The sequence below is a fragment of the Rutilus rutilus genome (assembly GCF_951802725.1).
Source record: "Rutilus rutilus genome assembly, chromosome: 8".
Taxonomy (NCBI): domain Eukaryota; kingdom Metazoa; phylum Chordata; class Actinopteri; order Cypriniformes; family Leuciscidae; genus Rutilus; species Rutilus rutilus.
Genome location: NC_140222.1, coordinates 17,291,001 through 17,314,643, shown reverse-complemented (window position 1 = coordinate 17,314,643; position 23,643 = coordinate 17,291,001). Strand labels below are relative to the sequence as shown.

The following is a 23,643-nucleotide window of genomic DNA, read 5'->3' as shown; positions in this document are numbered from 1 at the left end:
CAAGGTTTCAAATCTGGAAAACAAACTAATACACTGGGAGAACATTGACAAATTCGAAACTCTGAAAAAATGATTGCACAACACTGTAAAAAAGAGGGTTGCACTTCTGAAGGAGGAAAACTATGGAGGCAGATTAGTCTCAAATATAATTCACGCAAAAAACATGATTCACAAATGCATAGACAATTTCACATGCATGAAACCTAATTCACGTACACACAAAAAAAATCCACGTGCGTGAAAAAAAAATATATTCACAAAAAGCAATTCACATGGGCAAAATAAAATTATATACTCATAAAATACATTTCACAAATGCAAAACACAATTCGTAGATATACAACTGTGCACAAAAACCTTTGAATGTTTAAAATGTACGAGTGTATCCTTGCATTTGAATGTGCAAATCGCCATTCACGTACGAATGGCCTTAGATATGTGTGTGTGTGTTTTTGAGACTTTCCTGGCAGCATAACACTCGTAACACAGAGCAGTCGTACTCTTTAGCCAATCAGATTTAAGCTTATCAATCGACCAATCAGTATCACGTGAGGGCGGGCCTACCTACATGTTACGTCATCAGCTTTCGACCAGTTCATGGCTGAGCAGAGGTAAGCGCAGTTAATCGTTCATTTCTGTGTTTAGAAGTTAGAGATCATTTGAAGCAATAGTTTATTAACTGCTGTTTAGTCCACATGTGAATATAAACATTTATTTTTAGTATTGATGGATTTTCAAGTCCTGTCCACCACACATTCAACCTATGATAATGTATGTAATGACGTGCATATGTTTTGATCTGCATATATTATGTAGTTTTATTGTTTCAGATTTCCAAGACAGATGATGTATGAAGTTGCAGACAACCAGTACTGTGATCTTACCATTTCTACTGTAATTCTTTGAAAACAGTCATGTTGCAAGCCATCCATTTTGACAGTTGTTTCAACAAGTGGTTGAAAGTGATGCATTGTTACTGTATTCATTTGTCTCCTGCGGACTATATGTACACGCTTTAGGAATAAAGCCTTGCTATGCATGCATTATTAAATGTTCTTGTGAGAATTAAAAGATTCAGACATAGTTCAATTTGATGTACACGTTTTATTAATTTGAAAGTTTCTGAATCATTTGGGAATAAAATATATAAAATGACTTGATCATGATTAATGTTCCTGTTACATATGAAGATCATGAACTGACACTCTAAACTGTGAAGCACAATATTCAGTACAGAGAAATATACGTCTCTTCAGGAGTTGTGAGATCCAGTCAGAGTGTACTTTGCTTTTAGAGTATATAAATATAAGTGCAATACATCAAGTGAAAAGTTAACAAATGAATTGTGTTCAGTCCGGTCATCAGTAGACCTCTCTGTTAGGACATATAAGATTTTGTCCTGATATTTAAAGTACTAAAACCCTATAGTACAAGAGGTGCAGACAGAGGACGTGGGAAATTAAGTGATGGTATTTGAATAGAGTTTACGGAGTAATCTTAGTCGCATAATCTTAATTGCCTCTCTATGATAAGTACCTTTGTCTTATCAGCATAAAATCAGATTTGCCTATTTTACTAGGCAAAGTAAAATTAATGCTTCACAATATTGTCCTGAGACCTTAAGATGACAATAAAAAACCTTATTTAAAAACCTTGCGATGACAATACAGCACAAAACATAATGCATGTTGAATATATTGCTAACACTCTACAATAAGGTACAATAAGTTAAAATTAGTTCATGTATTAAATAACCATGAGCAATACATTTGTTGCTGTGTTAATCTTTATTAACGTTAGTTAAAAATACAGCTGTTCATTGTTAGTTTACAGTGCATTTACTAATGTTAACAAGATTTTAATGAAGTATTAGTAAATGTTAACAATAACAAAAAATAATAAAGGCTGTTCACGTGCAGTTAGTTCATGTTAACTAATGAAACGTTTTAATAAAGTGTTACCAATTAAGACATAAATACAAAAAAAAAGTATAAAAGAGAATAAAGAAACAACATGAATTAAGATGTTCGTGACTGCTATCCGTCACACCAAAGGTGAGTAATCCTGAAAAATGCAGGGAAACAAGTGTTAATAATAATTTAACATCATACACAAATGGCAAAAAAACACTGGGTGCTCATTAAAATAGGTCTATTCACTATTTAAAGAACAATCTCGATGGGTATTGATCACAGATGATTGTTTTGCAATCATTAGCGTGATTGTAGCTGTGAGAGCTGTCTGTACCTTCAGCTAAAATACAACAAAACAAGCATCATTCATTCTTCTTCATTTTTGACACGATATGGGACATCTGATTACAACAACACTTGCTTACATCAGTTAATAGTTCATAAACTATTGGTTCAACTGATTTCAAACTTCTTTAACTTCAGTTAACACAGAAATGAATGATTAACTGCACTTACCTCTGCTCAGCCATGAACTGGTCGAAAGCTGATGACGTAACATGTAGGTAGGCCCGCCCTCACGTGATACTGATTGGTCGATTGATAAGCTTAAATCTGATTGGCTAAAGAGTACGACTGCTCTGTGTTATGCTGCCAGGAAAGTCTCAAAAACACACACACACACACACATATCTGAGGCGATTCGTACGTGAATGACGATTTGCACATTCAAATGCAAGGATACACTCGTACATTTTAAACATTCAAAGGTTTTTGTGCACAGTTGTATATCTACAAATTGTGTTTTGCATTTGTGAAATGTATTTTATGAGTATATAATTTTATTTTGCCCATGTGAATTGCTTTTTGTGAATATATTTTTTTTTCACGCACGTGGATTTTTTTTGTGTGCACGTGAATTAGGTTTCATGCATGTGAAATTGTCTACGCATTTGTGAATCATGTTTTTTGCGTGAATTATATTTGAGACTAATCTGCTTCCATAGAAAACTCAAAAACAAAATTATGTTTGCACAGATTTTTATTTTATTTTTATCACTTTGCAAGCCTGCAAAACTATGTTTTCAGAGTTTCAAAACTTTTTTTCACACATTCGCACACCAGTTTTCAGATCACCATTTACAAGGTTTCAAACCTGGAAAACAAACTAATACAGTGGGAGAACACTGACAAATTTGAAACTCTGAAAAATTGTTTGCGCAAAGACGTAAAATTTTTTTTTGCAGTTCTGAAGAAGGAAATCTCAAAAACAACATAATGTTTGCAGAGATATTTTTATTTTTTTACATTTTGCAAACTTGCAAATCTTATTTTTCGATCTTGCAAAACTTTTTTTGTAAGATTTTGAGTTTTCGAACACTTAGTTTCAACCTTTCAGAACTTTATTTTCAGTTTTGAATCATGGCAGGATATTAATCCCATAGTTTGGAGAAAATGATCCAATGATGCCCTCTCTCCTGGCATCAATTCCTGCATCCAGTAACAAATTAAATATGTTTAAGACACATCAACTCCTGAAACACTTTTGAGTGTTTCATTGTTTTATACCATTAAGGAAGCAAAAACATCTTTAAAAGTTGAGTAGCAATTAAACTTCCAATTCTGTGTTTCTCAACTCCAGCTCTGCACCTTCCAGAATGTTTAAGATGTCTCACTAATTAAAACACCTGCTTCAACTCATCAGCATCTAAGTGTGTTGAATAGGGAGACATCGAAAACATTGTGGATCACAAGGGCTGGAGCTGAAAGACTAATTTAAAATAAATAATAAAAGTAATACTGTAGTTATAATCAAAGGAAATGATTCCCACTTATTAAAGACTGTCTAATCACATTAAAAACTTCACCACATGGTGATGTCACCACATTTTCTGTGCTGTAATTAATACAACAGTGATGAAACGGGGACAATAATATTACTATACTCTTTTATTTTGTAATATACCGGTAGTAATAAAACAAAAGACTTTGAAAACCGTCTGCTTCATCTTGTAACCCCCAACAATCTGTCAGCAAGCACCAGAGATGGGACCAAGTCACACATGTGCAAGTCTCAAGTAAGTCTCAAGTCTTAACCTTCAAGTCTCAAGTAAGTCCCAAGTATTTTTTTCTTGGGCAAGTCAAGTCAAGTCAAGTCACAGGCTATGTCAAGTCAAGTCAAGTCAAGTCGTGTAGTAGGTCAAGTCAAGTCCAAGTCAAGTCACCTTATTATTATCATTTTACCTGCAGAATCTGATCTTAATAAAGTGAAAAGACAAGAAATAAGTAACTGTCAGTAAATTACAATAATTTGGATTTGCATTGTAAATACTCATGTTCAGTAAAATACATCATGGGATCAAACAAAATTGTAACTTCATAAAATGATTTATTTTTCACTTCTGCCAACAGTGTTTGAAATGTTTTAAATTTTCAACATTGAGTCCATAAAACAAATAACAGCTTAACATCTAACAGACTCCTCTCTGAACACCTCCTTCTCTATCTCTCAAACACAGTTTATGTACAACATTGAACTTTGTTACATTTCTCCTCTCTCTCTCTCTCTCACACACACACACACACACACACACACACTCTCGCTCTCTCTCACTCACACACACACTCTCACTCTCTCTCTCTCTCTCTCTCTCTCTCACACACACACACACACACACACACACTCACTCTCTCTCTCTCTCTCTCTCTCTCTCTCTCTCTCTCTCTCTCTCTCTCTCTCTCTCACACACACACACACACTCCCTCACTCTCACTCTCTCTCTCTCTCTCTCTCTCTCTCTCACACACACAAGCCCCTTTCACACAGAGATTCCGGAAAATACACGGATAAAGTGACCCGGGATTTGACCCGGGTTCATTTGATTTTGGTTCGTTCACACTGCCAGTGATTTTCCGGAATCACAGAGCGCGTTCACACACAACCCGTGTATGTCCCGGAAAGACACGTGACATCGATGTGACTTGTAATGTCTCAGCAGCGTCTTCAGTTTGCTTATGAGCTGCGATTTCTCTCTCGAGAAACCACGCTTGTGCATTTATTTCTCTGATTCGATCATAAAATTGCGCATTTCGTACCGTTTCACAGCTGGCGAACGATCCCGGCTTCAGCGTCATCACTACGACACGGCATTATTACGGCTTTTGTTCACACAGCGCGCGTCCCGGGACTGAACACGGCAATGTTACTAGGTCCCCAACCCGGCATCGATCCCGGCATTAAACCCGGGTCGTGTTTGCGTTCACACAGAAGGCGTTCCGGCAATTTGCCGGCAATTTCCCGGGTTCAATGCGCTGTGTGAAAGGGGCTACAGACAGACACACATACACGCATTTTTTTTCACAGCCTGCTTAAGCCTATGTGTTATACTCCAGTTTGGACGCGTACACGACAGCTGCGCAGTGCGCACAGCTCGGACGCGGACTACTTGTATTTATACTTTATGCTGAGGTCCGCTCGGTGAACGCGTTCAACGCATGCGCAGTAGATCGGCTTGCGCTGTTTTAGCCTAGTGACCGCGCGTACTTGACAGCGCAGTCATAAGAAATGGGAGGCACGCGGATGTCCGCAAGGAGCCTGATTAACACTCAAGTCATTCAAGTCATCAGCCGCTTTTCCACCGAAATTACCCGGAACAATTTGTCCCAGGAACTTTTTTCCCAGGAACCTTTTTTGCCCCAGACCGGTTGCTTTCTGCGTTTACACCGCGGTCTAAAGTACCGGGAAGGTAAACTGCGCGCAACTGCTCCTCCCAGTCTGCGACGGACAGTAATCAGTTTTGAGCGCCACATTTATAAGTATGGAGGAGATTCAAACTGTGCTGCAGTTATTGGTTTACTAACGAGGTAATTAACATAACAAAATAGACGAGCACTGATACTAAAGCGTGTTCAGAAAGCTCGTATGCGTATAAAATTAGACAAGGTATGTTGTGAGATGACTGGGACGAACGCGCAAAAATTTCCTTTCGCGCAAATACGCTTAAAAAAAGCCTGAACCCCGTCTATCAATCATAAATAGTGACAGTCTTGTAAATAGTTGTTTGTTACCAACCTCAAAGCGCTATTTCAATCCTGTTATAGTAAATTTGTAACATGGTTTGCCTTGCAATAGATGACAATGTGTAAACATAATGACTTAATATTAAAAGCTGTGGCAGAAAAGAGACGAGCACTGATAAAGCGTGTTCAGAGCTCGTAATGCTAACGTTAGATATAAAATTGTATGTTATCAGCTATTGCGGACATTGGCCGTGAGATGGCTGGGACGAACGCGCAGAAAGTTTCCTCTTCCACAAATACCCAAATAATAAAGACTGAAACTCGTCGCCAGTCCCCCAGTTTTTTTTATTAAATTCCATATTTGCAGACAGACAACTTTACTGCATGAAGCCACTTTTTAAAAGGGAGGTTAAAAATAAAGAAAATGCTGCGTGGAGTCATCCAACCAAAATGCGGCGTGAACACAACCAATCAGCTTGTGCAGCGCACAAGTCCCACCCCTGAAAGTTCCTGAACTTTGAAAAAGTACTACCTCGTGAGCAGGGACTATCGGAGGGGGAAATATTTACCCGGAACTTCATTTAGACCCTGGTTCCTGCGGTGTAAACACATCGAGTACCAGCCCAAAGTTCCTAGTTCCTGGGGAAAGTTCCTGCGGTGGAAACGCGGCTATCGTGTCTCAAGTCAAGTCAAGTCCCGAGTCTTTAACTTCCAAGTCCGAGTCAAGTCTCAAGTATTTTATTTTTTGTCAAGTCAAGTCACAAGTCATAAAAACAGCGACTCGAGTCGACTCGAGTCCAAGTCACAAGTCCCCATGTCTGGCAAGCACAATAAATAATAATATTCCTAAAGCTTTTATTCAAACAACTACAGATGTAGAAATCATTTTCCTACAGGAAAATATATTTCCAGGAATATTATTATTTATTGTTTAATTAATCAAGCTTCGCCTTTCGCGCTTTTACACTCACTCAGTCAGTGGTACCATGACGAATGCGAGGGGGAGATTACTCGCGACTGCCGGCAGATACGGCCACCGTAGGAGTTAAAACGCCCTCGGAATGGGAGGGGCTAGAAAGTAATATTCAGTTGATAGTCATATAAGATTTCACCGCTAGATGGGAGTAAATCCTACACAGTGTAGCTTTAAGTTGTAAATTGTATTTATAATCCATTTATTCACTTTTTAAGCATAGACCTGAAAATTCAGTGTAAATATAGTTTAGTATAGAAAATCCCCTAAAAAAAAAAATGAAATAAAAAACATCAAACTAAAATATATTACATTAATTTCATTGACAAAAAAAAAAAAAAAAAAAAAAAACACTGTCATTTTTGACCGACACGCAAAGAGCACCAGTTAAGCAAAAAATGAATCTGTACCTGGAAGATGAAGAAATAACAGATGCAGAAAACCAAGCTTGGAAAATATGTAGAAGAATTGGACATGAAGGATTAAAACGGCTCAATGCAAGTGGGCTCAGTGGTTCAGATAAAAGAAAGCCTGACACCTTGTGGAATTTCTTTGAAGGACAACTAATGTTAAATGCTTTTAACTTTAGCACTGAAATGCCAATTCACTGACGATGAGATCAATAAACGTTTAGTCGAACTTATCATTGCCAGTACTACTTTCGATGCTTTAAGAAACAGCCTATATACGACAAGGCTAAAGGTCACCCCATTGCCGACATTCTTGCAGAGGGGTGGAAGTACGAAGCCTTAGCAGCAGCAGCTGATGATGAACAGATACAACAGCTTGGCATGTCACAGACTGAACATGCCCATGCTGTAACAAGAGGACGAACATGTCAAAACTGTAACCCAAACCACAAGCCAAGGCAGTGCCGTGCATTCAACAATATATGCTCTATGTGCGGTAACAGTGGCCACTTTGAACTTTGAATAGAAGGATAATGGCACTGTCTCCATGCTACACTAATATTAGTAAGGCTATTAATTCTCTGTGTACACATACCCTTACAAGTACAATTTTGGCTGTATTATTTGTGTCCTCTTCAAAAATTGTTCCTAAGAAATGTTACGTTTATGTCATGAAAATGTCTCTCTCTTATAATTTCCTCATTTCTCTGTTTCTATGTGCTTCTGTGACATTAAGTGAAGACAGTGTCAGTGTTTGAAGGAGATCCTGCACTCTAAAGACTGATACTGAAATACAGAGAGATGATCTCATAGAGTGGAGATTTGGAAATAAAGGGTCTCTCATAGCTGAAATCATTGGAGGAGGAATCATCATTATACATCATGATGTTACTGATGGGAGATTCAGTGACGGACTGAAGCTGGACAAGACGACTGGATCTCTGACCATCACAAACACCGAAATGAAACATGCTGGAGTTTATAAACTACAGATCACATCCAAGGGGTTGCATACAAGAAATTCAATGTTGATCTTAAAAGTGAGTATCTTTAGTCAGTGTAATGATCACAGTTCTTGCATGGTAATTGGGTAGTTGATGTGACGTGGCTTTTTCACCGTCACAGAAGATAAAAAATTATTTATTTCACATTTTCATCATTTAGAATACTGTAAATGGTTAAACATTGTCTTGTTTTACATGAATTTGTTGTTTTAATACCCGAGTTATTTTTTATTTTTTTTACAACTTTGAGCCAAATCTCAAAATCGTCCTATGGTGTGACAGTAGACAAAATTATTTAATAAATATTAACTTTTATAAATAAAGAAAATAATGTTTAACCCTTTATGGGGCAAGTAACTATATTTAGTCACTTCTGCACACATTCAAAATGCCCCCCCCCCCCCCCCCCCCTGCCTCCGTTTGGAGTGCTAGAGTCATGTAGTTTGCTCTCAGCCAATCAGGGGAGATCAAGCTATCTGACAGATATTGACATCAAGGCATCTGACCAATCAGCAGTGGCCTGGCGCACCTCAAACACAGCCATCTTGCAGAAATCAAAAATATTGCTTTTTTGAACCTGGCTTCTCCCACAGTTATAGTAATAACATCATAACTAAACATGGTAAGTTGATGTAACTCACAAATTATTTGGTTGAATAGTTGTGTTAAAGATTAGGATTGCTGTTATTTGCATAGCATTTGTAAAAATTAGCTTAATGATTGGCTGAAAACTAAATGCACCATATTTGATCATATGCCCCGTTTACCTAAGTCGAGGAAGTGTCCATTTTTAGACATATGCCTTATGAATGTATTTTTTTTTTATATAGTTAAATGGCATACACACGTGCTTATTGTTCGTGTGAGGCCTAGTACTGTGTGAATTGATTTTAATTACTGAATATTGGTTTGTGATAAAACGCAATTATGAGCAAATATAAGCTCATGACCATAGGTGAGAGTAGGAACGGAAAATCGACCGGAAAATCGAGAGCTTCGCTTGGCAGCTCCTTCTTCACCACGACAGACCGGTACATAAACTGCATTACAGCAGAAGCTGCACCAATCCGTCTTCAATCTCCCGTTCAGGCCTTCCCTCACTCGTGAACAAGACCCCAAGATACTTGAATTCCTCCACTTGAGGCAGGAGCTCTCCACCAACCTGAAGTGAGCAAGCCACCCTTTTCCGACTGAGGACCATGGCCTCGGATTTGGAGGTGCTGATTCTCATCCCAGCCGCTTCACACTCGGCTTCAAACCATCCCAGTGCATGCTGAAGGTCCTGGCCTGAAAAAAACTCGTTAGCGCCAACTAGTGGCCGATTTCTTTCAAAATTCTTACAGACCTCTAGGGCCATGAGTCGAACATGCCCATCGAGTTTCGTTCCGATCAGCCTCCGTTAACCTTGTCTAATAGGTGCTCAAACTTCATTGGCCGATGGCGGCCATGTTTTTTGAGATACTCCAATGTCCTCATAGACATACATGGCACCTTGGACCAAGACACTGCATACCAATTTTCAAGTCAATCGGACTAACGGTCAGGTGGTTATAGCCTGTTTTATGTTTTTTTCATGTTATAGCGCCACCATGTGTCCAATCGCCGCGGATTTTTTACTGTGACCTCAGATTAACCTATTACACATGTGTACCAAGTTTGGTGAAGATACCTCATTTACTTCTGGAGTTATAGCCGTTTTAGTAAAATAGGCCCCTCCCACAACGTACGTTTTGGCGTCCCTTAGCATCCGTGAATCGAAATTTCAACTTTTTTTCGATAATTATTGATATTCAGACTCTAGAGAACATTTCTGCACTGGTTTGGTTCCGATCGGGCGAAAAACCTGATGAGGCCAGCACGACAACATCATCCGCAAAGAGCAGAGATGAAATTGCATGGTCCCCAAACCTGAAACCCTCCGGCCCCTGGCTGCGCCTAGAAATTCTGTCCATAAAAATTATTAACAGAACCGGCGACAAAGGGCAGCCCTGTCGGAGTCCAACATGCACCTGGAACAAGTCTGACTTACTGCCGGCAATGCGAACCAAGCTCCTGCTCCTACAGGGACCGGACAGCCCTTAGGAAAGGGCCCCGGACCCCATACTCCCGGAGCACCCTCCACAAGATGCCCGTATCAGTACCTAAAGACAGAGATGTCTCTAAATAAATGTTCCTTGCAGTTTGTGCCTATAATAAATAAATGTTCCTTGCAGTTTGTGTGTGTTTGTGTCATATATATTTTTTAATTCACTCTCTGTAATTTATTTTACCCTAGACAGGCAAGTGCTCATATATGGTAACTTCATTGACCTTGATTTGCAATGCAAAGATGAAAAAAATTGAGAAATTTTTTTTTTGTTTAAATGTCCTTTAACATCCCCCATTAGGGTTCTGAGGTTAAAAATTAGAATTTCCAAATATTTCAATGAGTGCCCTATAAAGGGTTAAAAATCTTAATAAACACTCCTGGCATAATTGTGCAAGTGTCTATTTCACTAAGTGGCCATCACTTTTCCTATACATACATTTCTAAAAGTGTAGGAATTTCATAAAGTTTGTTCATAAAAAAATGTCCTTTGGTGTTATGCAATAACCTGATATTAAGTTGGGCAATATCATGGACAACTACATTTAGTTGAAAGACCCCATTCAAGGTCATGCGACTGAAGACCCCTATGAAGCCCATGAGCAGTGCACATGGTAAGTATTTCTCTCAGAATTGTTCAAATATTTAACTATGTTTTCAGACCACTGAAGTTATAAACAAAATTTGTCCTTTGGTGTGACACCCCTAAATGTCATTTTTTAATTCAAATTTGTATTTTTAACAGCAGGACTATGTAATATTATGCAAATGTATCATGACAATTGCTAATGACAGTTCAGCTAGTATTAGCATGATTATTAACTGCCACAAAAGCTCAAATGTCCTTTGGTGTGACAGGAAATGTGACAGGAAATGTCCTTTGGTGTGACACTTTGGCCTGTCACACCATATGACACAGATGTCACACAATAGGACAATACCTCCTTAAGAAGCTATTAAAAAAAATAGATAAAGTTTGTTAACATACTTTTCATTCTTTTTTGACCAGTTTTGATGATTTTAAATTCAATAATGACTTACATTTTAATGTTTCTTGCCGTTTTTTGGAGACTACATTATTGATGGATCTATAAGTATCAACGTTGCTTATGGTGTGCTATGTTTTGCAGTTTTGTTGTTGAAAAATAAAAACAAATGTCCTCCTTTATAATTGTTACAATAAACACTATATATTCTGACTCTTTTTATGCAATGACTATCTTTGTCCTTTGGTGTGATGTTTTGTCCTATGGTATGACAAGCATAAAACAACAGAAAAATATACTTATTTTAAAATATCTTTTAAAAAAAAAGAGTCAAGTTTGGCATTAGGGGAGATACAATAATATCTCCTCTTAGATTTCAAACAGTTTTGTAAGGTTGGCGAAAAAGTTTTATTGACATTCGTAGGGAAAAGTTTATCAAGTTCATCTATCCATGGTGAAAATTATTCTAATTAGTACTTTCATGTAAAATAAATATCACTTTAAGAAAATAATGTTTTAATAATGTGAACAATTCTGTCTCAAGTATTTTTTTAATGTTATTTAATATAATTTCTCAGTACTTTTTAAATGTCACACCATAGGACACATTTACAGTACTGTTGAATGAAAATGTGAAAAAAAATATGTGAAGTCATTGACAAAATGAGTGACCACTACTATTTTCTGAAACTGCAGTTTTCATATTCCATAAATATATGTATTTTTTCTTAAAAAGTTATGTTTTCCAAAAAAGTGCTTTTTCTTGGCCATTTGTCAACTACCCAATTTTTATTATCAGTATCATTTGTGTTTGTCACATTTTAAGAAATTTCAGATTAAAGTTTCAAAATCTCCTATTGAACTAGATGCAAGTTATCAATGCTTTCAGTGATGTAGGCTACATCTTGTAACTAAGCATGTTGTGTACTGAAGGCTTATGAATTACTGAAGGGTTTTGGGAAAGTAACCCCTTTCTAATGTCCACTGTTGTGTTTTGATAACTATACTTGACTGCCGCTGTCAAACGAAGTGAGAAGTGATCACACTGAAGGAATTACCTCATGAAATTTTTTTCGTTTTTTACTACGACGCTCTACAATGTTTGAACAGTGTTTTCTACCTATTTTTATAATACCTTATACCCTCTATTAGGATTTTACATTTAAAAAAAACTGTCAGCAAGGCGTGTTTGTCGGTTAATTTTATTTTCTGTTGACATGTGAATTGTCATATAATCAGATCAACAGCACAACTGCGAGTGTGATATTGCTTTTCAATAAGAAGTACTGTCTGTTTTTGCTCCACCAATGAAAACGAAGCCACAGAAGTTGGGCGTCTCCAAGCAACAGAGAGTAGCGTCATTCCTGGCTGAATCAGTCTCTATGAAGGAATCTACAGTTATTTAATTAATGTCTCACTCGTGAAGACAGGCATTTGTTTTGTTTCTGAAGGAATCAGCATTTCAGAGTGTCATTTGACAGTAGCCTAGTTATGATTTGACACCTGGTATTAACATCCACTTTAAGTGTTCTGTGCTGAATACTGGTGGAAACCTGGTCTAAAACGTTTTGTGATCGATCACTGAAATCCTGATAGTCGATAGCTATCACTGTTGTCCCGATAGCTGATGCCGATAGTCAAAAACGCATGTGACAACATCGCATTGTAATGGAAATGCTGTCCGGCCTGAGTGCATCTCCGCCTAACACGTGATCATTTTGGGATGTGTTGAGTGAAAGCGCACCAAAATGATTCAAACTTTTTAGTTAGCAAGATGATTTGGCTAATCTTAAAACCAGATGGAAATGGTGCCCATGTTCCTCATTCCATATCTGGTGGAAAGCTGTTTTATTCTTGTTGATTTACATTATAAAATGATTCCATTTGTATAATTATTAAAAGTAATTAAAAATGCTTGAAATTACGTGAATGAAAAAAGTGAACTGTAAGCAAAACCGCACTGAGGATAAAGTATACTGATGAGAAGCTTCTGAAAACAGCATCCCATGAATATGTGTAGTATACACTACAGGCAGAACAGAGAACTGCTCGGTCACTCTGAAGTGTGCAGCATCCACAAACATCACTCATTACTATAACATTATTCCAATATTATATACATTTTTAAATAAAACTATTTTAGCTGCTCCATCGCTATAGCCAACTTACTGATGGAGTGTTACGAGTGTGATATTAGTTTTGAGATGAACCGCCGAATGTCTCAAATAGGGTCCCAAACACTAGATCATATATTAGCAAATCAGTTCATCTTACCTGCACAAAGTGACCATTTAAATAATAAACTCATGTGTAAAGAAGTCAGGATACGTCACCTGTCGGTTCAGGGTCCTGCTACACACATTACAGTGATACTGAGAGTCAGTAATGTGAAGTTTTGTGTCTTTCTCCATTTCAAACTGATAGAACATTATCTGAATAATATTTGTGTAGTAATTTCAAACTCTGATGTTCACATGCACACACTAATAGCAACATTTCTTTGTGTTTCTCTGTTTCTATGTGCTGCAGTCACTAATGAAGAGAGGAACATCACAGTGAAAGAGGGAGAACCTAAACCCTGAAACTGAAATACAGAAAGATGATCTGATACAGTGGAGGTTTGGAGATCAAGACATTCTCATGGGACCGGAGAGACACATGATGATGATGTGAGATCTCTGAACATCACAGACATGAGAACTGAAGACACTGGAGTTTATAAACTACAGATCAGCAGCAGCAGAGGAACCACAAACATGAGATTTGTTGATTCTGTCTTTGGTAAGTAGTTCTTTCAATTTATTTGTAAAATATAGATGATGTCTTTGTGGACATATCATGTTTTTAGCTTGTTTGCTGTACACCCTGTCACATAGCAGCTTTTAGGCATTGTTCTGTCTTTTGTTAGAAGCAAGAAATGACAAGGAGGCAGCTTCACACAATACAAAATCAAAAGTCAAAGTCAAAAGAGAGGGTTAAACTGTAAAAAATGGATTTATAAATGGGTACGATTTTAAAACATCTCAGTTCAATATTTCATGTCCCCATAATTATTCATCTGGGTAAAAAAAAATAGGATATATATGTGTAAGTATACAGTGAATAAACATCCCTTACGAAAATTAACCATGGTTTTACTATAGTAAAACTGTAGATAACTATGACTGTAGTAACCGTGGTATTTTGGTGCGAACCATGGTTTTTAAAAAACATGGTTTTGATACCATGGTTTCACTACAGTTATATTGTAGTAATACTATATTAAAACTGTAGTTTTCCATGGTTTTTGGTATTTTTATCAGTACATCTCTCTTTTTATTATCTGCAATTGTCTCTGTATTTTCTAGCTGATTCCACAGAAAACAGAGTGAATGATTCAGTGACTGTAGAGATGTCGCTGCTGAATGAAGAGGATCGGGATGCAGGGACTGAACAGGAAGGGACGAGTTCACTTTAAAGAGATAAGACAGGCCCACCAGTGTCAATCACTCTGACATCATCAACATTTCAGATCTGGCTGCAACAAAAAAAAAATATATGTCTGCTTATATGAGCCTTAAAGTGAGAAGTGAATCCGTGTCTGTTGAGCTGTTAAAATTGTATATAAAAAGCTTATTTGGTTTTAGATGAACAGGGAAACGTGTTTATCAAACAGTTTCATATATTGTTTTTTAATGTTACACTTCACCTGTTACTCTATTAACATAATACTAGTCTGACTTTTACAGCTTTGATTTTGTGTGATTGTAGACAGCGAGTTTAAGTAATATGCTTGTTTTAGATGTTTTACCACAGCAGTATTTCTCTAATCATTGAATGTGCTGTTTTATGTAAATAACAGCAGAACCAGATTAATGTTGATGTTCAGCACTGATCACAGTGTCTTTAAAGCTGAGATCACATGACCTTCTCTTTGTGTGTAGAAATTCATTAGTGTATCTTTGACCATTCAGGGTTACTAAACTTCATTGTAAGTGACCCTTTTACTGTAAAAAAAAAAAAAAGTTTACATTCTTTTTAATATTATTTTCGTTGAAATTGTAAATGTGTGCCTTATTTTGCTTTAATAATTCTACTTAAATAAGGGTCTGATGTGAGGTAAATCTGTTCATCTTCCAATCAGATGTGAATGCTAAATTGTAAATGTGATCTGAATTGATTTGTATTCATGCAGATGCACTTAAAATTACTCTTGTTGCTCTTATAGCAAAAAAAAAAGATGGAAAAAGAAAAAATGGAAAAAACCCCGCCTTTGTTCAATCCTAGTACTTACACTATAACCACATTGTAGATAGATAGATAAATACTTTATTCATCCACTAGGGAAATTCAGGTTTCCAGTAGCAACAGCTAAAAAACAAACAAGACAGACAAGCTGCCGAATTAATAAATACAATTAAATTAAATTAAATTACACCCTGTTCACAGGGATAAATTAAAAAGCTGGATCGCTTGAGGGACAAACGACTTCCTCAGTCTGTCAGTAGAACAGGACAGAGAGAGCATCCTGTCGCTAAAGGTGCTCTTCTGTCTGATGATGATCTTGTGCAGTGGGTGTTGGGCATTGTCCAAGATGGAAAGAAGCTTGCTAAGGGTCCTTCTCTCCGCTACAGATGTTACAGAGTCAAGTTTCACACCCACCACAGAACCAGCCTTCTTCACCAGCTTATCCAGCCGCGTAGCATCCCTTTTTTTAATGCCGCTCCCCCAACATACCACAGCATAAAAAAGGACGCTAGCGATGACCGTCTGATAGAACATCTGCAGCAGCTTCTTACAGATATTGAAGGACCCTAACCTTCTCAGGAAGTAGAGTCGACTCTGTCCCTTCCTGTATAGGGCATCTATGTTTTTGGACCAATCCAGTCTCTCGTCCAACTGCAGGCCTAGGTATTTGTAGGTTTGGACCACCTCAACACGGTCCCCTTCAATAAGCACAGGCTGCAGTTGGGGCCTTGGTCTCCGGAAGTCGACCACCATCTCCTTTGTTTTTGTAGTGTTAAGCTGCACTTGGTTATAGCTACACCACCTCACAAAGTCCTTAATCAGGGTCCGATACTCACCCTCATCTCCATTCTCAATACACCCCACGATTACAGTGTCATCAGAATACTTCTGCATGTGACACAATTCAGAATTGTACTTAAAATCGGAGGTGTACAAGGTGAACAAGACCGGGGAGAGCACTGTCCCCTGTGGTGCTCCTGTGCTCCTGACTACGGACTCAGAGATGCAGTCCCCCAGTCGAACATACTGTAATCTCTCAGTAAGGTAGTCTGTAATCCACGTTATTAGTTTTAGGTCCACACCCATCCCCGTCAGTTTGTCCTTCAGCAGAGGGGGCTGGATGGTATTAAATGCGCTGGAGAAATCGAAAAACATGATTCTCACAGCGCTACCACCCCATCCAGGTACGAAAAGGACCGATGTAGAAGATAGAGGATGGCGTCATCCACCCCCACCCTCTCTTGATATGCAACCTGCAGAGGGTCAAGCGCGTGGCTGACCTGTGGTCTGAGGTGGTGTAACAGCAGCCACTCCATGGTCTTCATGACATGTGATGTCAGGGCAACTGGCCTAAAATCATTCGGCTCCTTAGGGTTTGGCCTTTTCGGTACAGGCACAATACAGGACGTCTTCCACATCTCAGGAACCTTCCCTAAACGTAGACTCATATTGAAGATATACTGTAAAGGGTCGCCAAGCTCTATGGCACAGCTTTTAACCCTCTGGGCTTCTTCGCCCGAAAACGGGCGAAAACTTGAACGTTTCGAATTGTTTAATTTTTTTGCTTCATCGGATGGGGGTGAAACTTGGTGACTTTTCTTTTATTACCTATATGAACACACAAAAAAATCAAGGAGATGATTCTGATATGTTAAAGGGTCGTAAAAAAAAAAGTCACACTTAGCTTCCTCCCGCCCGAAAACGGGCGACATAGGAAATGAATGGGAAATACGAAAAAATAGGAAAACTCAGAGAAACTTTTGGTGGTACAAGCTACAGATCAGCCACTGTGCTGAAAAAAAGTGTTCAGCAATGAAGGGGTGACACTCTAAAACATCAAGAGTGCAAAAAAGACACCCTCCCCCCCACACACACACACCTACACACACAAACACACACACACACAGAGAGAAATGAACTGGTAAGACTGAAACAGCACATTTTGCCCCAAACTATATAAAAATTATATAATCATAATAACTCCAAAACTATAGCAAGGAGAGTCAAAAGGTAGGTATCGTTTGAAAGAACTCTTTTTAAATTTTTTGAAAATATAAATTACATTACATTTGGACATTGTCCTGCCAAGAAACGGCGGATAAAAGACAATATATATATATAATTTTTATTATGATTTTGCATATCTTTCTTATTTGTCATGGAATAACTCAGGAAGGAAATAAGGTAGGAGGAAAATTCTTTTTTAGTGAAGTCCCCCTACATGTTAGCTGCATCTGGATAAAAAAATTATAATTTTTGGATAAAGGAATCAAAAGTTACAGCATTTGGAAAAGAGACAGCCTTTTTGTACAGTCTTTGACACCCCCTCATGGGCAATTTATTCTCCATGAAGAATATCTTGTCATAAAAGCAATAGATTATGTTAATTTTGGGCTCATTTTAATTGTAATAATATGCTGTAAAAAATGAAGTGCCATTTTCAATGATCTGAGAATGTTTCATGAGCTGTATGATGTTTTTGACACATTGCAGTACATTATTTTATAGATTATGAAAAAAAAGAAATTCTATTTATCAGCAAATTACTCAGCAATACTTAAGAGTTTTTCAAAGTGGATACATTCACTGTAAAGTTCAGCCTCTAAGCTTTCAAATGACATCAACTTTGTGTTAATCAAGGCAAGATTTTTGAAAAATATGGTAATGAATATTTTCGCAGCTAGGTGGCGCCTGCTGGCGGTACACTTGGTTTTAGAGGGATTACTCAGCACTCGTTAGGAATTAATAAATGTAATTAGATGCATTAAAAAGCTGAGATCCTAAGCTTTAAAATGATATATAATTTCTGTTGTTCCATTCAGTGGTTGATTAGTAATAAATTGTTTTCTTTCCGAATGGGAATAAATCAAATAAATAAATAAAAAAGCTATAGGCCGCCTAAAGGCGGTTATAGGACATGACACAAATTTATCAATTTTGAGGCCACTAGGTGGCGCTCTTCTCACTTGAAAATTTTTTTTTTTTAGGCCTGCACTCTAATTTGATGTGAAATGTTGCATTTATTGAAAAATAAAATAAAATAAATAAAATAAAAATATATATATTAATTCTAATGGAAAAAATAGCTAATAAAAATTATATAATTAATGCAAACTATCATAAAAAATTCTAAAAATTCTAAATAATAATCAGAAAACATTATAGAACAAAAATATATTTGATTGGTTATCCTGGGAAAAAGTAAAGTAAGATTTTAAGGCTTCGCCCGTTTTCGGGCGGGAGGAAGCTAAGTGTGACTATTATACGAAGAAGCCCAGAGGGCAGTTTCGGACTTACTTTGTCTGGGCCAGCCGCTTTACTGGGACGGATCCTTCTCAATTCCCCACTCACCTGGGCTGCTGTAATCATGGGTAATGGAAGTGGGATATTAATCTCACATCCAGTGCTGTTAGTGTTACTGCAGGGGGTAGGGGAATACAATGCGGGAATGGCAACAGTACAGGCCCCAGTAGCAGCAGCAGCATCAGCATCGGGGTGGACAGGGCAATCAAACCTATTAAAGAAGTTATTAAACTGGTTGACCCCCATTGTGTTGTGTTTTGTGTTGTTTTATTAATTTTGACAAAAGCATCTGCTTGAGGAATAAATGTCCATGTTAGATAATATGCCTCTGATCTTATTCTACCTGTTCTTTTCTGTCTAGTGGAAAAGCACTTATTTTCCTTCTTAACAGCCGTTTTAGCATGCAACTCATAAACAATGTACCTATATATGCAATATTAATAAATAATAAAAAGGTAAAATTGTGTGAAATGTGTGTTGCTTCATACCATATGTACTGTATGTACACAATGAAATATTCAGAGTACATTAAATCTGAACTTATCCAGTTAAAAAATATATATATATATAGTTGTGTAAATCATAATCGTATAGTTTCAGATGTTGTTCAATTAGCTGAACTTGGTAATTGAAGAGTATAATGGTTTTGTGTTCAAATTTGGCATGTTATTAAAAACAGTTCAAGAAAAGTCCAATAAAGACATGAAAAGGCTCTATAGATGCACTTCAACTTTTTGAGCACCAGATGGCAGTAGAAGTATAAAAAAAAATAAAAAAAAAACTTCCAAGTAAAGAACCCAAATTTATACGTAAACACTTTATACGTATGCTAAAACACTTATTAATAACCATAGCAACGCTATGTAATAGTATAGTTTATTTCCATAACGCATACAGTGGCGTTGTAGGGCCTTATTTTGAAGGCAGGTTGTGTATTACTTTATATTACAAACGTCTCTGTACAAACCGGGATTAAAGCGCTAAAACGTATCTAAAGGGATTGTTCACCCCTAAAATTAAAATTATTTCCTCATATCACTATTAATATCTAGTGATGTGACGTTCGGCACCGAGGCTTCAAAGCTTTTATCAAAAAAACGAAACATCTCACATTGAAGCAGTGTATTGAAGCTTGATTCGTTTTTCCATAACCACGTACGTGATCTGTGACGTCCGGTCACGTGACTGCTTCATATCAGCATCAGATTCGAAAATAGCGTGAACCCCTTGAGCAGGTTTCGAGTGTCATGCCCTTCAGTAGTAGTAAATAAAAAAAGGAATAGACTTAGCCCTCACACTGTTGAACAAGTCCTGTTCCTTAATAAAAATACAAAATAAAATGTCAGCTCCCCAGTTCACAAGCACTTTCACTACCCAGTTCACAAGCACTTGACCATTCCACAATAATTTTCTTTTATTTTGATTATATATGTATATAGGGACTGAGGCTAAGGCTGCATTTGTTGATCAAAGCAGATTCATAAGAATTGTTTCACACGTTAATTTGTCCCATTTTTATTTTATTTTTTCATATGTTTGTTCACACATTGTGTAAGAACTACATCAACACTAACACATGAATTATGGGGACTATTTTATTGATTTGCGGTTTACAGAGCACAAAGTGTTTTATTACATGAAACAATAAAAAAAATGGATGGGTCTTCTGGGACAGAAAGTCAGCTTTTCCACGTTTTGACCACAAGATGTCGTAGTTTGCAAACCGTTTGCAACGTGTTGAAAAGCTTCGAGTATTGAACCATTTTACAATACAGTCGAGGGGGAAAGCCCCAATGCTTCACAAAGCTTCATATCACCATCACTACTAATATCACCCCCTGAATGTGTGTGACAGAGTTGAGTGATGTCCAGATGTGTGGTCTGGTTGCTGATGGGATTGTTAAGAACACAGATGGGCTCATCTCTAGCCAGCTTTTAACAGCTACAGCCCACACAAATATAGTGCGCCACCGCCCCTACCGTTTTCAAGTGTTGTGAGTCTTTCAGTTTCATTTGCTAATATAGACGAGGTATTCGCAAATAATGCAGTATTGTCCCATCAGGCATTTTGACAGATTTGTGTGTTGTTTAATGCAAAAAGCATTTCCATTTTGCATAAAGTTTTGTCCTGACAGCGAGTCACTGTATTTGTTATCATAGCCTTCGATTTGCACATTGTTTAGACTAGAGGACAACCTTGGGCAGGGTGTGGAATAACATATTTTTAATTAAAATACAGAAAGTAAATCTTGGCGTTTTTACTCGTTTAATCAAAGAAATAATCATAATCAATAATCAAAATAAAATAAAAATCGGTTATCAAAATAATTGTTAGTTGCAGCTCTAGTTATAACCAAAAAAAATGTATTTCGATTTCATTATTGGTGTGTCTATTTTTTTATCCAAAATTGAAGGAACATGTTTTCAAATCGGGGTCCAATTTGGACTAATTAAGAACCAATTAAGCCAAAATAATTTTAGAAATCCCATGATGCCTTTATAACATCACATTTAATATGTATAAAGATGCATTAATACTACAGTAAATGTAAACATGACATGAGACCTCAGTTGCATCGGTTACTGACAGTGTAATATCAGTTTAATCTGAGTAACTTTCTCTGTTTGTTCTCCAGGTGAGTCCGGTCCCAAGACAGTGTCAGTGATGGCGGGAGAATGTTTAGTTTTAATCACTGATTTTAAGGTAGAAAGAGATGAAAAGTGGAGTGGAGATTTGAATGAATGGAGACATCAGTGAGACTTCATACGGTGCTGATGTGAGATTCAGAGGCAGACTGGAGCTGCACCATCAAACTGGATCTCTCACCATCAAAGACACCAGAACCAGCGACACTGGAGTTTATCAACTAAACATCTGCAGTGGAAAGAACATTTGCTGGGAATTCAGTGTTACTGTCAGTGGTGAGTAAATCAACTCTTCCAATATGAGACCCTAATCATTTATGGGTTAATAATGGCTTCAATTGTTTCATTGCAAAATAATACATAATATGCTCACCCTCATGTCGATGTATGACTTTTTCTTTAGAGGAACATGAAAGAAGGTTTATATTTAGTTTACTAGAATTTAAAGCTTTTCTAAATAATGAAAGTCAAAGTAGAATTTCAATGGATGAAAAAATTCTGAGAGAATATTATGATTCAGAGACCATTAAATGTCTTATGGGTTAAGACTGATTTCATAGGGAGGCATAATAAAGTAAAGTCTGCAATGAGAGAGCGAGCGATGAGACAAGCAGTAATGAAGTAGATCAAGTACACGACTAACGCCTTTCTCTAATTCCAGTAAATAGAATTTGCCACTTGCCACACATACAAAGCATGTTTTTTTTTTCTAGTTTTTGTGTGGCCGTCATGTCTAAAGAATTTACTGTGCATTATCTAATAAGTCTGTGATTGCTGTTAAAACAGGATCAGATGGAAAAGCTCCTGGAAACGAACCAAAGCAGGTGAGAATCTGTTGTGTGCGCTGAATCTATTTAACTTTAAAGTCCCCCTGTGGTGATAATCAAGCTTTTAATGATGTTTATATGTATATGTGGTGTTTTTAATATGCTTTAAGACTAACCATGTTCAAATTCATAAGTCAACACCATTACTGAGTATTTTCTCCTTAAAACTGCGGTGAACCAAAGACAGTCTCAAAAACATGTTTGAAATCGCTGGTGTTTCTGACGTCACAAACTACCTTGTAGCCAATCAGATCAACGTGCCGGCGGGGTTTAGCAAATCATTAACGGCGAACTAGCTGGGGAGTCTCAAGAGAAGCAAGGTTGTCCTGGTATATTTTTCTGTTAATATGAAAAATCAGGTCGATTTTTACCCGAATTCGGGTAGATAGCTGGTATATGATGTATATTATGATGTTATGATGAACTATATACCTTTCTCCACTAAAGTTGTTCAAAGGGTTTCTAAGGATGCTGATATTTAGAAGGCAAACGCAGTTTGAAATCGCTGGTGTTTCTGACATCACAAACCTGGTCACGTCAACGAGAGGATGGTGTGAGTGAGTGGAGGCGGGGCTCATTTGCATATTCATGGATGATATATTAAATGGGTCAAGGGTGTAGAGTTACATTCAAGCTATTTTAAGGCATGAATATATTTTTTTTCAAGGAAAAAACATTTAAAACTCAATCAAAGATGAGATTTGAGGGATACAGTTATTGACTACAGGGGGACTTTAAGTTTGCATGTTCTGGAAGGTATGTTAGTTCACAAATATAATATATGTTCTTTTCTTACAAATGCACATGAAAAGTACCCAAATAAGACTGAACCTTGTAAATGGTCATTTAATGGAAAAGTGTTTCTCTAATCTCTAGTTTCTCTAATTGTCTCTGTTTCTCAGATTCCACTGGAAACGGACTGAATGAATCAGCAAGTATAGTGATGACACAGATTCCTGATGGAGTACAGAAGGGGATGAGTTCAGTTTGATGAGAAAACACACACACACACACACACCAGTGTCAATCACTCTGACATCATCAACAATTGAGCGCCGTCTTTTTTATCAGCCTTTAGAATCTGTCCATTGAAGTGAGAAATGCCCCTGTGCTGTTGTTAAAAAGTTGTAAAAAGGAGGGTGCCAATACGTGAGTTGGCAGTGAGAACGTGTTGGATTGTAAGTGGAAATGCTCTTGCATTATATAATATTTTAGGTACATGTCTTTTTTTATCAAGGAAAATGGTTTGTT

At 37.3% G+C, this 23,643-nt stretch overlaps 2 protein-coding genes across 2 annotated transcripts in view; one reads left to right on the top strand and one right to left on the bottom strand.

The window, feature by feature from the left end:
• LOC311295887 (uncharacterized protein) overlaps window positions 1-23,643 on the bottom strand; it is a 515,693-nt gene that overhangs the window by 476,614 nt on the left and 15,436 nt on the right. The window lies entirely within an intron of this gene.
• Window positions 16,770-23,401, top strand: LOC311294770 (uncharacterized protein; the record flags this gene model as incomplete). The annotated part of the gene is made up of 5 exons (XM_084415799.1): window positions 16,770-16,800; window positions 21,556-21,581; window positions 21,702-21,841; window positions 22,352-22,389; window positions 23,295-23,401. 5 exons carry the CDS (start codon window positions 16,770-16,772, stop codon window positions 23,381-23,383), a joined length of 324 nt encoding a protein of 107 aa, XP_084271925.1. The 3' UTR covers window positions 23,384-23,401.